We start from the raw sequence: 13,692 nt of genomic DNA on the forward strand, positions 1-13,692 counted from the left end.
GATGTGGGATTGCCGTCCTCTTTAAATCTAACATGGTTATTTGGCAAGTAGTTTCCCCAGGTATCAAGGGTAATGAATTATTACACATAAAAATAAGTGCGGACGCTGAAACCACTTTCAATCTGGTTCTGGTGTATAGACCACCTGCCCCTATGCCAGATTTTCCTACACAATTCTGTAACCTTTTTGCTAGCTATTCTTAAACCAAAAACAAAAGCAGCAGTCCTCTGTGATTTTTAATTTTTGGCTGCGCCATAGTAATGAGCCTCTTGACACATCTTTGGATGATTAATTAAATAATCCTGAGTTTTGAGCATTTGGTTAAAATACTGACACATGTTAAAGGGAATACTCTAGACTGGGTTGCAGTGCATACCATCAAAGCTGATGATCTAGTGGTCTCCTCCTGCCCATGGTCAGACCACTGGTTCGTTCATGTCACCATACTTTTTAGAAAAACCCATTAGGACTAGGATCAGGGGGAAAAAGTGTCACTGTAAGGAATGTAAAAAAAAAAAACAGACTCCTTAAACTGGAGACAGCGGAGGATATTGTCAGTACTTACCTGCGGCACTTGTAGGAGGCCACTAACACCCTAGCACCTCTGAAAACGAAGAGCGGCTTTAAAAAAAAAAAGGCAATGAATGGTTTACTCCTGACCTACAAAGGCTGAAAGCAATCAAAAATAAGTGTTTGAACGCATGGAGATCCTTACAGGATACCCCTAGCTTGGTGGCATATAAGCTGGCTGTGAAGGTTTTTTAAAATGGCAGTAATAGCAGCAAAAAATAATTGGTTCAATGATAGAATTTGTAAGTCACATTCTGAGGCCAAAGAACTTTTAAAAAAATTAGAATTAGAAACCCTGTACGTGAAGAATTCAGATAGAATCATAAACGATGCTGCTTGGTGCCATGCAGGGCAAACTGGACCCGATAAACGATATTGAATGCAATCGGAGGAGTATGGGTACCATGGCTAATACAGTTCATGTGAAGGCACCGACACAAACATTGCAAGATATGCAGTTCAATTTTAAGGCTATATCCAAACCCGAATTAGCCAATATTCTCCAGCATGGGGTCTGGCATGGATTCACATACTCATGAATATTCCCCGTCGTCAGGCTGGGAATCCTCGGTAAAGAAAAAATCTGTTTCAGTTTCGTTTCTGATCTGTCTTTCTTAGTAGTAACCAATCACTGATCTCTGGGTCATACTGCCCCCAGCCAATGACTGCCCTCTCCCTAAGCCCCTCCCCTGGCAGCCATCCTCAGATTTTTACCGCACGTTCAAGTGTTGGGAGTCCTCGTGCTTTAGCCCTCGAGCTTTTACTGCGTTTTTGCGCTTTTTCAGGAGATTTTCTCATTTTTTCGGTTTAATCGAGCCTCAAGCTCCACCGTTTCCACTTCCGATAACGGGGACCCATTTCGGAATTCTTCTACGCCCCTCAAGGGTGAAGTTTTCGTCGAGTTACGCTTCTTGGAGGTTCCAGAAGATCTGAGGCCTACCTCAACGGACATGGCCCAGGACAAGGGAAGCTCGACTCCCGGATCCAAGCTGTTCAGGAGCTGCCCGGGATGTGGAATGCAAAATGTTTTCAAGGAGGACGAGCATTCGAGATGTCTCTACTGCCTTCATGAGGACAAGACGCACGTAGAGAAGGACTGTGCGTTCTGCAAGAACCTGTTGGAACGGTCCAAGCAAGATTGTTGTTCCCGCCTCGCCGCCTGGCTGGAGAAGGGCACAGCCGGTGAGAAGGCGAAGAAAAAGTCTGAGCTGAGCGGTCTTCTAAGTCCTGTGAGGGCGCCCCGGCGACGGGGGCCCAACAGAAGGCCAAGCACCGCGAGTCTGTGGGCACCGGGAGCGCCGAAAGGTCGGGCTCTTCGGCTGCCAAGCAGGGCGCGACTTCCCCGGCACGATCAACCACGAACCAGCGCTCTGGTTCGCGGAAGAGGAAGTCTGAGAACCCGGGTAAGCTTCTGGAGAGGCCCCGGTCGATCTCGAAGGGAGCCGAGGGGGAGCGAGGCGATGGCCCTCCCCCCAAAGCGAAGGCCCAGGACGCACCCAAGGTGGTGAGGGCCTTGATCCACCCGGCAAAGGCCTCTATCGAGGTTGTCGCAGCGGCCCTGGCGAAGCCGGCAGAGTCTACGCCAGTGGAGGCGGCCTTGGGGCCCAGAGTTTCCCTGCCACCGTGGAGGGAATCCTCGTTCCAGCCCATCGTTCAGACCCCCGTGAAGACCCCGGTGGAAAAAGAGGGGGGGGGGCTGGTGGCCATTTCAGACTCTGATTCAGCTTCCGAGGAGGATCTGGTGGAAACCGTGAAAGACCTCAATGAGAGGTTCGAAGGCCTCAACGAGAGGTTTGAGAAGGTTCGATCCCAGGGGAAGGTTCCTGCTGATGTGATCGAAGATAGCGACGACGAGGGCCCAGTGGATCTGCCATCCCGCCCGTCGCAACCGTTGCCCGAGCACCAGGATAGCTCGGCGGCCATTTTGCTGGCGATACAATCCTTATGTACTGAGATAAGGACAAGGTTACCACGGACCCCGACGGAGGATCCAGAACCAGGACCGTCGGGAAGCCCTCCGAACAAGCGGAGGAGAGTCCACCCCGCACCGCCCTTCGTGCCCACGAGGCCTGTGGACCCCACATCCCCCTCGCTGGACCCTCTGGATGATACGGCGACGGATACGGCGACAGGGACGGACGACGACGGTGGCGATGATGCAACGGACGTTCCTTCATCACCCCCCCCCCCCCTTGGGCCTCTCCGCCTGACGAAATTGGCTCTTTCCACGCCATGATAGCCAGGGCATCCAAGCTCTTCCAGCTCTGCCCCGAGGAGCAGAAAAAGGAAGGCTTTCTTTACCAACAACGGGAGTCCAAGAGAAAGACGGTCCTCGCGGTACCGTTGCTCGACATCTGGGACGAGGGGCTGGCTATCCTGAAGAACCCTTCCACGGCACCCGCCAAAAGGGACAGGTACGAGAAGAAGTACCGGGTCCCCGATGCCACCCCCTTGTGCCTCAGGGCCCAGCCTACGCCGGAGTCGGTCGTCTCGGCAGCGGCCAAGAAGAGGTGGCGGGTGCGGCGGCTTCAACTTTCACTTCCCTGCTGGACAGCGAGGACAAGAAGTTGGACTCCATGGGACGACGAGTCATCTCGTCAGCGGCGACGACGATTGAGGCGGCCAATGCCTTAGCGATTGTGGCCCATTACAACAGGGAGCTTTGGTTCAAGATAGCTCCCATGCTAGACTTCCTACCGGACGACAAGAGGGCGGAGGCCCTACAGATTTTGCAGGAAGGTGAGGTGGCATTGGATCACGCCATAACGGTGGCAATGGACATTGCCGATACTGGATTTCGCCAGCTGGGCAACGGGGTTTGCCTTCGACAAGGATGGCTCAAGGCGACGGACTTTCGCCAGGACGTCCAGACCAGAGTGTTGGATATGCCGTTCGACGGCAACAACAACCTGTTTGGGAAGACGGTGGATGAGTCCCTCCAGGCCATCAAGAACGAAACAGAGACAGCCCAAGCCCTAGGAGTCCTTCAGCAACGGCGGCCCTTTCGGAGCTCCGGAGGCAGACAGGGAGCCTCCAAGGGATCCAGCGGTGGCTCTTCTACGTACCGCCAGGCAGCCCGCTCCTCATCCAAGGAGGCCTACAGAGGTTGCGGCAACCAAGGAGGGTCTCGCCGCCGTCGTCAAGGAGGCAAGGCCTCTTCCAAGCAGGACTGAACCGGCCGTAGTGTCGGGCCCCCACCGAAACACGCCGGTGGGAGGCCGGCTGACGAAGTTCATCAGCGTGTGGGAGTCCATCTCCACCGACCGTTGGGTGCTGGACACCATGGCCCGCGGACACTCGCTAGAATTTCAAAAGAAGTGTCCTCGCATTCCTACCGTGGCCAGGAAGGAGAATCACGTCCCTCAACTGCTGTTGGAGGTAAGGGCGATGCTCAAGAAGGGTGCCATCGAGCTCGTCCCCAAGAGGCTCCGGGGCTACGGAGTATACTCAAGGTACAAGGTACTTCCTCGTCAGAAAGAAGACAGGCGGTTGGCGCCCCATCCTGGATCTGCGTCAGTTAAACAAGTACATCAAGGCACAGAAATTCAGGATGGTCACCCTCCAGCATGTGCTGGGACAGCTGGAGGAGGGCGACGTCCTATCGTCGTCGGACCTCGAGGATGCTTACTTCCACATCCCCATTCTAAAAGGACACAAAGTTCCTCAGATTCGTAGTCCAGGGGCGTCGCTACCAATTCAGAGCCCTGCCGTTCGGATTAAAGTCAGCACCCAGGGTGTTCACCAAGTGCCTCGCACCAGTGGCGGCGCGGCTGCACCTGCAAGGGATCCACATCTACCCCAACCTGGACGACTGGCTAATCTCTGTAAGGTCAAGAGAACTTGCCGTGGAACACACAGCGAGGACCGTCCGCCTGCTCACGGAACTTGGATTTGCCATCAACTACCCCAAATCCCACCTGGTTCCGTCGCAGGTGGCACTGTTTCTGGGAGCGAAGCTCGATACAGTGAAGCGATTGGCATCTCCTTCGGAAGAAAGGACGAAGGCCATTTTGGGCAAGGTGCAGCGCCTGTTAGCCACGGATGTGGTCAGGGTGAAGTCCATCAAGTGCCTCCTAGGGATGATCATGCATCTACTTTGTGCCCCTTTGCAGACTTCGGATGTGTCCGCTACAAGAGTTCCACGACGCCCGCTGGATTCAAGCGGCGGACAGCTTCGAAGACGGGATCCCTATGGTGGGGTACCCGTGCGCACCTCACGGCAGGCACAGACTTTCAGACCCCGGCTTATCAGGAGTCAGTGACGTTGGACACCTCCCTGGAGGGATAGGGGGGCCCACACCGGAGATCTCCACGCAAGAGGCCTCTGGCTCCCGGAGAAGAGGTCTCTCCACATCAACATCCTGGAGCTACGAGCCGTGTTCTGGGCGCTCAAATCGTTCCTTCCGTCCCTCAAGGACAAAGTGCTGAGGATCTTCACCGACAACACCACCACAATGTTCTACATCCAGAAGCAGGGAGGCACCAGATCCCCAGCCCTATCCAAGGAGGCCCAGGACCTGTGGCACTGGACCGTCGCCCAGGGGATGTTTCTGGTTCCCTTCCACCTGGCAGGAATAAAAAACACCATCGGCGACTCACTCAGCAGGGAGCTGCGCTCGTGCCACGAGTGGGAACTACGCCAGGACCAGGTGGATCGGCTCTTTCAATGATGGGGCAAACCGCAGATCGACCTGTTCGCGACGGCGATGAACTCCAAGTGCCAGAGGTTCGCCAGCAGGTTCACACAGCCGAGGAGCATGGGCGATGCTTTCTCGTTCCCTTGGGACGGCCTGTTCCTGTATGCATTCCCTCCATTGCCGTTGCTGCTCAGTCACATCAACCAGCTCAAGAGGTCCAGGTGCAGGATGATCCTCGTCGCACCGGCATGGCTGAGACAGATCTGGTTCCCGGACCTTCTAGACTTGTCAGCGTCCCCACCAGTCAAGCTGGCGACGGACGCGGATCTTCTCTCCAGAGAAGGAGGCGCCATTCTTCATCACGACCCAGAGTCGCTGAACTTGCAGGCTTGGCTCCTGCAGCACTAGAGTTTGGAGGATACGATATCCCGGCTGACTGCAGAGAGGTTCTTGCAAAAGCCAGGGCGTCCTCAACTCTCAAATGCTATGGACATAAGTGGAAGAGGTTCTCTGTCTGGTACCGTGCACAGAATATTAACCCTCTGCGGATTATGGCCCCTCAAGAATTGCCGTACCTACTGTCGCTGGCCAAAGCTGGACAGGCTCACGCCTCCATCAAGATGCATCTGGCTGCCATCTCCCGATACACCATCGCCTGGTGAAGGAATTTATGAAGGGACTATTCCGATCGTTCCCGCTGGTGAAGGCCCCTGCCCCGGCGTAGGAGCTCAACGTGGTGCTGACCAGGCTCATGGGGAGGCCCCATTCGAGCCTATGCATTCGGCGCCGTTGAAGTTCCTGTCATGGAAGACAGCATTTCTCGTGGCCATCACCTCCGCACGACGAGTGGGAGAGATCCAGGCCCTATCTTGCAAGCCTCCATACTTGACTTTTCACGACACGAGGGTGGTGCTGAGGACGCACCCCTCCTTTATGCCCAAGGTGCTGTCGGACTTCCACCTCAACAAGCCCTTGGTGCTACCTGTTTTCTTCCCTTCGTCGCCAGCCGAGAGGACTTTGCACTCGCTGGATGTGGCTAGAGCGCTGAAGTTCTACGTGGACCGCATGAAGAGTTTTCGGAAGACATTACAGCCGTTTATGAACTTTGGACCTGTGAATCAAGGGAAGGCTCTCTCGAAGGCTTCCATTTCAGATGGCTCTCCGGCTGCATCATGCGCTGTCACCGGTTGGCAAACCGACCGCTGCCCGGCCGCGGAGCCCATTCGACCAGAGCGATCGCTGCTACCACGGCGTTCCTGTCTGTTGTGCCCCTGCTGGACATCTGCAGGGCTGCTACGTGGAGGTCGACGTACACCTTCACAAGATTCTACTGCGTCGATCGGGATTCCAGGGAGGAGTCCAGGGTCGGCCAAGTAGTGCTGCGCAACCTGTTCGCTTAAGGTGAGCCTGGTGAGGAGGTAAGAGATGCTTAATGTTGAGTTGTTGTATTGCTTAATGTTGAGCCTGTTGCCACCTCCCAAGGTTGTGCATGTGTATAGTGCTATGTACTCTTATATTCATGAGCATGTGAATCCATGCCAGACCCCATGCTGGAGAAGGAACAAGTTACTTACCTGTAACTGTTGTTCTCCAGCATGGGTCTGGCATGGATTCACATGCGAACCCTCCCTCCTTCCCCTCTGTGGCTCTTCACTTGGTCATACTGCCACTTTATGTGCTACCAAATCTGAGGATGGCTGCCAGGGGAGGGGCTTAGGGAGAGGGCAGTATGACCCAGAGATCAGTGATTGGTTACTACTAAGAAAGACAGATCAGAAACGAAACTGATACTGATTTTTTCTTTACCGAGGATTCCCTGCCTGACGACGGGGAATATTCATGAGCATGTGAATCCATGCCAGACCCATGCTGGAGAACAACAGTTACAGGTAAGTAACTTGTTCCTCATTGATCATCTTAAACCGGCAAGCAGCAAGGGACATCCTTACCCAGCAATCATTATAAAGGTCTGTTCTCCCATCCTGATCAGTACTTTGTGTAAATTTGTAAACGCTTCCTTCGCCGAAAATTATGTCCCACTGAGGCTTAAGAGTGCATGGATTACCTTTACTGAAATAACCGGGTCTTTGTCGTAGTATTGCTGCCAATTACAGGCCAATTACTAATACTCCTTTCCTTTCAAAATGTTACTGTGTGGCGTATATTCAAATTTCAGCACATTTGAATGAACGCACCATTCTAAATAAATGGCAGTCATTAGACAAGGTCATGGAACAGAAACTGCGTTACTTAACTTGAAATCAAGACTTTGAATTCAATGGACAAAGAGGAAACGGCTGTGTTGATGCTGCTTGACCTCTCATCGGCTTTCGATCTGGTTGACGATGCGTTGTTGGTTAGCAGGTTAAAATAAGTTGCCAATTTTTCAGATGATGCAGCCCTTTAGATTACCTCCTGCCTCAGTGACCGGTGGTGCAGGATCTCAGGTTTCAGAAGCCCAACGTGTGCCCTTGGCCTATGCGGTACCACAGGGGGCATGTTTGTCCACTTCATTGTTCAATATTTTCACGGTCGCCTTTTTTAGTCTAAAAAAACAGCTTAGGGTAATAGGGACGAGTATAAAATAAGAACGCTTGGTGCTGATTATAATCACTTCTCTATAGCAGTGTGTGATATTGTGACTAAGAACAAAATGAAAATTATAGGAATCATTCTGGATCAAAATTTGAATATACAGGTGCAGGTTAGCAGCCTTGTCTCCTCCTCGACCTACTACATAAAGTTTTTAGCACAACTTCAGCCGTTTATCTCGTAAGCAAATGCTGAGACGATAGCAAGAGTTATTAGCAAAAATGAATTATTGCAGCAGCCTACTTATGGGTATTTCAAAACCAGTCTGCAAGTGATTCAGAATAGTGCAGAAAGAGTAAACTGAACTCAGAAAGAGCGATCACGTCTCTGATGCAGGACAGTCTGCATTGGCTTCCAGTTGAAGCAAGGATTCATTACCGCCTGTCAGTGGTTACCCATAATTGGTTTATGGGATCAAGCCTACTGTACTTGAGTGAGGCTCTGTTCAAGAAATCGAGAGTAAGGACCCTCGGGTCTAATAATAAGAACCTGCTTAAGATACCGGCCTGCAAATCCAGCAGGGCCATGAACTGTGCTTTTGCCATGGCTTCGCTTAGGGCTTGGAATGCCCTGCCGCTTGATCCAAAAGAGCTGAGCTCAACAATGATTTTCAGAAAAAGGCTGAAAACTCTGTTATTTAGATAAGGTTAACATTCTCGTTGGGAGTAGCTTGGGTGTGTGCTTATCTGAACCATGTGAAGTTCGTCTTTTCTGGAACTTACTCCTGTGGTCTTGTTGTCTTCCTGTTTTATGTGCGCTCTTAAGCCTTAGGGTCAATGGTGCGCGTTATAAGTATATTAAAGTAAAAGGAGCCTTCACCTTGCAGGCTGCAAATTAATTGGCAACCTGTTGGGTCTCCAGAGAGTGAGTCCACTGGGAAAAGGTCTGAATTTGGTAGATATGTAGGGGAAAAGTGAACAAATTAACATTACAGAAAGTTACTTAGGACTTGGATCTCACAGCATGCACGTGGGAGAGTGCAGTATATAGCGTGCATGAGAAGTGCCCGTGGTAGAGCGTGTGTGTTTTGGAACCCATGATGCATGACAGTTTATGTAAGACACACCACCCATACACTGGACCACTTGAGACAGATTCCATGTGTACACAGGGCCATGTGGCATACATCCACCTTCTTCAGAACAATAACCAATATGTGTAACTGCAAACTGCCTCTAAAGGCAATGAAAACCCCTTTAGAAATTAAGCCAACCACCAGCTGTCGTCTTCTCTCACAGAAATCCCTTAAATCATCAATGGTGTGTGCAGATATTTTTTCTGTCTGTAACTATTCTTGACCAGCCTTTTATAGGACAAGCTATCAACTACCATTAAACAAGCCATTGTTCTAGTCTGACACATGCTATGTTTGACACAGCTGTCACAAGTTACTATAGGCACCGTTCTTCTCGCCTCATCCAAAGATCCTTCAGCAAAGAGTTGGTTCCCTTGTACAGCTTCATCTCGGCACATTAGGCTTTTTGATTGCCAACCGCATCCTTACGTCATTGGTTGTTCATCCCACCTAAAGCTTATTTGGGTGTATAGATGGCACTCCCTCTTTGCTGATGAGACTACACAATGTTTTCCCCGTCTTTGCTGCTAGGGTGATCTCGTGCAGCTGCTTCCAATCGAGAGAAGTCCCCCTATGCACAGTCGGATACTGCCCTGCTGCTACTGCTTGGGCCACTTTGTTGAAAAGGGACGGCATTCCACACACAGGACCTCTCCACTCCCTTCCCACTGCCCTCAGATTTTGGGCCAAGTGAAGAGAGGCGTGTGAACGGAATTATGGCAGCTGGTGACTGGATATGAATTCCTCTCCTCTCCCTGATCGTACAGATTGGTACTTGTCTAGCCCACAGATCAGGAGACCAAATGTGCCAGACTGCCTGAAGACACTCTGCCTTCCTTTCATCCAGCAAAGCGTATTGTTTGCAGCCTTCACAATGATTGCCCCAGCCGTTGTGACAAGCAAGATGGCTAAGGTCTCCATTGCTCACTTGGCTAGTTCCTGTATCCTATAATGGAAACGCTGGAATTCTCCCACCTTACTGCATTTGTGCTCCAGTGTTGAGAAGCAAGGATCTTCGTGCAGTTTTTCAGCACCAGATCCTCTGCCCGATGACTAGATCTCATTCATTTTATAAACCTCATGCTAGGGATGTTGTCTCCAGATCAGAATCCCTGTTTCGTCAACCCTCTTATTGAACTAAGTCAGCTAAAATAATTAGGCTGCTTTCTCCCACTTGCCATACTATGCTTTAAAAGGTTTGGAGTCGAGGAAGCCTCGACTAGAGATGCCAGTTAAGTGACATTTATTAACCATCCTAGAGATTTCTTACCACAATACCCCCTCCAGCCATCCTCCACAACCCCTACTTTGCTTACACCGAATGGTATGACTGAGGGAAGAACTGGGGTGCGTGGAGACGCGATTGGCAGCTAGGGGAGCGAGACTCTGGTTGTGCTTGTGTACGAGGCTTAATTTTCTCAAACAAAGAGCTGTGCGCTTAGTGATTTATGTTGCAGTGCAATGTTCTCCATCCAGGATATCGCATGAGGGCCCAAGACCAGTAGGCGGCCTGTGGCTCTCCAGATGTAGTGGCCTACAACACCCACCAGCCCCAGTCTGTATAGTCAATGCGCAGGGATAATGGGAGTGGTAGTCTGCAACATCTTTAGAGACGCAAGTTGCTTACTGCACCCCTTGTCTAAGGACTACCCATAAAGATATCCTTAAAGGGACAACCTTGTCCACCTTCTTCACTCTGAAATCGGTAGACTGGCTTTCTGTGAATGCAGATTCTGGAGAGACCCACGAATAATGTATCAACAAAATGCAGCACAACCCTATGCTACCCTGACCACCCTGGGAGGTTGCAAAATGCTTTTCAGTTCTAGGACCAATGTTTTGGAATGCCTTCGCTATTGCAGCTGGACCAACTGTATGGCAGAACTTTCAAACCTATCTTTGCAGTGTCGCACATAACCAGAAACCATTCAGTTTCACTGTACACTCCTCTGTTCATTTATATATCCATTGAAGCACGTTTGCTCTTACTCAATTTATCTTTTCTCCTTTCTATGCCATCCTTCTAGGTATCTGCTATATAACTTTCCTGTGACTTCAGCCATAGTTGGTGTGGCCAGCAACTTCACCTTCCTGAGTGTCATTGTGCTCTTCAGCTATCTGCAGTGGGTGTGGGGCAGCATCTGGCCACTGGATCGGATACGGGTGAGTGTGCTGGCTATGTCATGATGGGGATTCCTTGGAGCGGGGTGCAACTTTAAGAGGCTGGTGTAATCTGTGATTCTGTGAGTATGGGGTGGGGACAGTAGTAGTGTGGTGGTAAGGAGCTGTTGCTGCAGCGTCAATGGGGTGGAGAGGTGGTTGGGTATATGGGGAGGGGAGTATATCTGTTCCCTGTCCCGAATTCGCAATTAGATTTGGCTATTTGTTGAAGCTGTTGGTACTGACTACCAAAAGTATTGCCATGGGACCAAGCACTGTGATGTTAGGAGGTGTAAACATTCTGTGGACGTGGTTGGCTTTCAGCCCAACAATTGTCTACCCATGGCCATGTTAAGCCCTTGGGATTTCTGCCTACTACCTGCCCCTCTGCACCCTTAATACACCCCACTGGGATCTCATTGAGTGAACTCTGTGCTTTTAAGCCGGTGCGATTGAAGCCTTCTGAAAGGTAATTGCTTAATTGCAGCTGTAAAGTAGCTCCTGATGTAGTGTCTTAACCGAATGTTCCTTCAGCCACTGTAAGCATTATGTATGTCCTTGCATGTGTTCCGTGCACAGAATGCAAGCATTGGCAGAGGCAGATGGCTCTTGTATAGGCATTTACCAGTCACAGCTATAATATTCCCAGATACTAGCCAGATGTGACATCTTTTGGCCAAGTTGTACCATTATGTCAGTGCCATGAAAATGCCTACACAAAGGCCCAAACTGTTGGCTCTGCAAAGTGTTTTTTTTTTTTTTAAACTGGTCGGGTGCCAACCACCAGGGCTCCATAGCCAAAGAGAAGACTGCACTCAACGTGTATATACCAGTTAACTTTGGGTCATAGTTCAGCATCCAAGGATGGATCTGCAGGGAAGACTTTAAGGCATGTCATGGAGCATACATATTTTCTTTGGGGGCTGTGAGTGATGAAATAGTTATTTGGAAATATTTTCTTTTTGCTGCTTTCCAGGCACCTATGGAACACCCAACGTTTTTTGCTTTTTTGTGCCTGTCCTGACCCTTTCCTGACCCTTGAATGCAAGTGAAGTCTTATTTCACTTCCTTTGCTAGGCTCATCTGTTTTGGGCTGTTCTCCATTGTAAAATTCTGCTGCACTCTTCGCCTTACAGTGAGGTGTGGTAGGGATACTTTGTGCCTCTATAACTTTGTTTTGGTTGCATTGTTTGTACATGGATGATGTGTCACAGATGGGCTGTTGGCAGCAGATATCTATCTACCATGTTTCATTCAACTCTTGTGTGCTCTATTGCATTTACCTGCTTAATGCCTTTTAGAGTACCATATACTCTAAAATGGCAGCACCGCAAGATTTTCTCCTGTCATTTGGCCATCCTGTAGTTTGGCTTTCTTACTGTGCTCTCTGGGCTCTATTTTCCATATACGGAAAGATGTTTCCCAGGCAAAGCAGCAGTGTGTGTTTGTGGCCGGATGTGGCGGCTGGGACTATCTTTGGTAGTCCACATCCAGGGCAAAGTGTCTGTTGCTGGGCAGATGTGGCAGGAGCTGTCCATGACTGAACCGCCTCTGCCAGCTTCAAAGATAGGCTTGGGGGTGACTCAAGGTCTCATTCTGAATAATGTGAGGACTTGTGTGCCATTCAACAGATCGTTGTTGGATCCAAGATCCCTACAAAGAGGAGCATCTCTCTGAAGACCCAAACTCATTGTTGCAGCCAACCAGCATTATCTTCACCCGTCCCGGGAAAGCCCTGCTCCTTTTCTGATTGAGCACCCCCTCACCCATGCATTGGCCCTCTTATCACCATTCCAGGGTAATGTTTTTGAAATCTTTAAAATCTGTAAGGAGCAGGCCAAGCCTTCTGCAGTCTCTACCTCTCCTGCTCCCTCCCAGGCCGTCTGTATGGCTCTGGCTTCTCACTTCACCTCTAAAACCCAGGACATCCTGTCCTCGCTCTCCTCTTCCTCTCCCTTTAGCTGCTTCCCCCTCTTCTCCTACTTTCTCTCTGACAACACCAACGCTGTTTCTAGACAAGTCTGATCTATGAAAGTGTCATCCAAACTGGTGCTCCCCTGCTCCTCCAGAACCATCAAGGACCACATTGACACCCTCGTTCCAGCCTTGGCCAATTTCTGCAATCACCCTTTCGCCACTGGATCCTTCCTCTCTCTCCTCGGGTCTAACTTGGGTCCTTTCTCTCCACCGCCTCTCTCCACATGTGGTGTTCCCCAGGGCTATATACTCTCACCCTGGCTCTTCAACGTCTGCCTGGCCCCTTTGGCCCACCTGACCTCTACCTTCTCCTCTAACTTTCAATGTTATGTGGTTGACACTCGGCTCTCTTTCAGTCTACCCTCAGCCTCCTCTCACCCATTCCTGACTGTCTATCCGCGATTCAGGATTGGTGCGCCTGCAATGATCTCTACCTTAATGCAAGTAAGACGGAGTTCCTTGCTCCTGCTTTCCCTCTCACTCTGGCTGCCCTCCTTGGGCCCTCTTCCTTCGCCTTCCTGTGAGGCAAAGAACCTTGGTGTCATTTTAGATTACACCCTCTTCTTCTCCCCTCACATCACTGACCTTGCCAAGGAGGACCACTACTAGCTGCACCTTCTCAGAGGTATTCTTCCTTTTCTTACTTTCCCCCCGAAGCTCACTGTCTCCAGAGCCCTGGTT

General features: G+C 50.6%; 1 protein-coding gene across 3 annotated transcripts in view; it reads left to right on the plus strand.

The window, feature by feature from the left end:
• Positions 1-13,692, plus strand: part of BSCL2 (BSCL2 lipid droplet biogenesis associated, seipin) — a 244,555-nt gene that overhangs the window by 158,402 nt on the left and 72,461 nt on the right. For all 3 annotated transcript variants that reach the window (XM_069645174.1, XM_069645176.1, XM_069645175.1), the window contains exon 7: positions 10,902-11,037. In XM_069645174.1, coding sequence (XP_069501275.1) covers positions 10,902-11,037 — 136 coding nt within the window. The remainder of the gene's footprint in view (positions 1-10,901; positions 11,038-13,692) is intronic.

Source organism: Ambystoma mexicanum, chromosome 2p (assembly GCF_040938575.1).
Source record: "Ambystoma mexicanum isolate Mex_15411 chromosome 2p, UKY_AmexF1_1, whole genome shotgun sequence".
NCBI classification, from domain to species: domain Eukaryota; kingdom Metazoa; phylum Chordata; class Amphibia; order Caudata; family Ambystomatidae; genus Ambystoma; species Ambystoma mexicanum.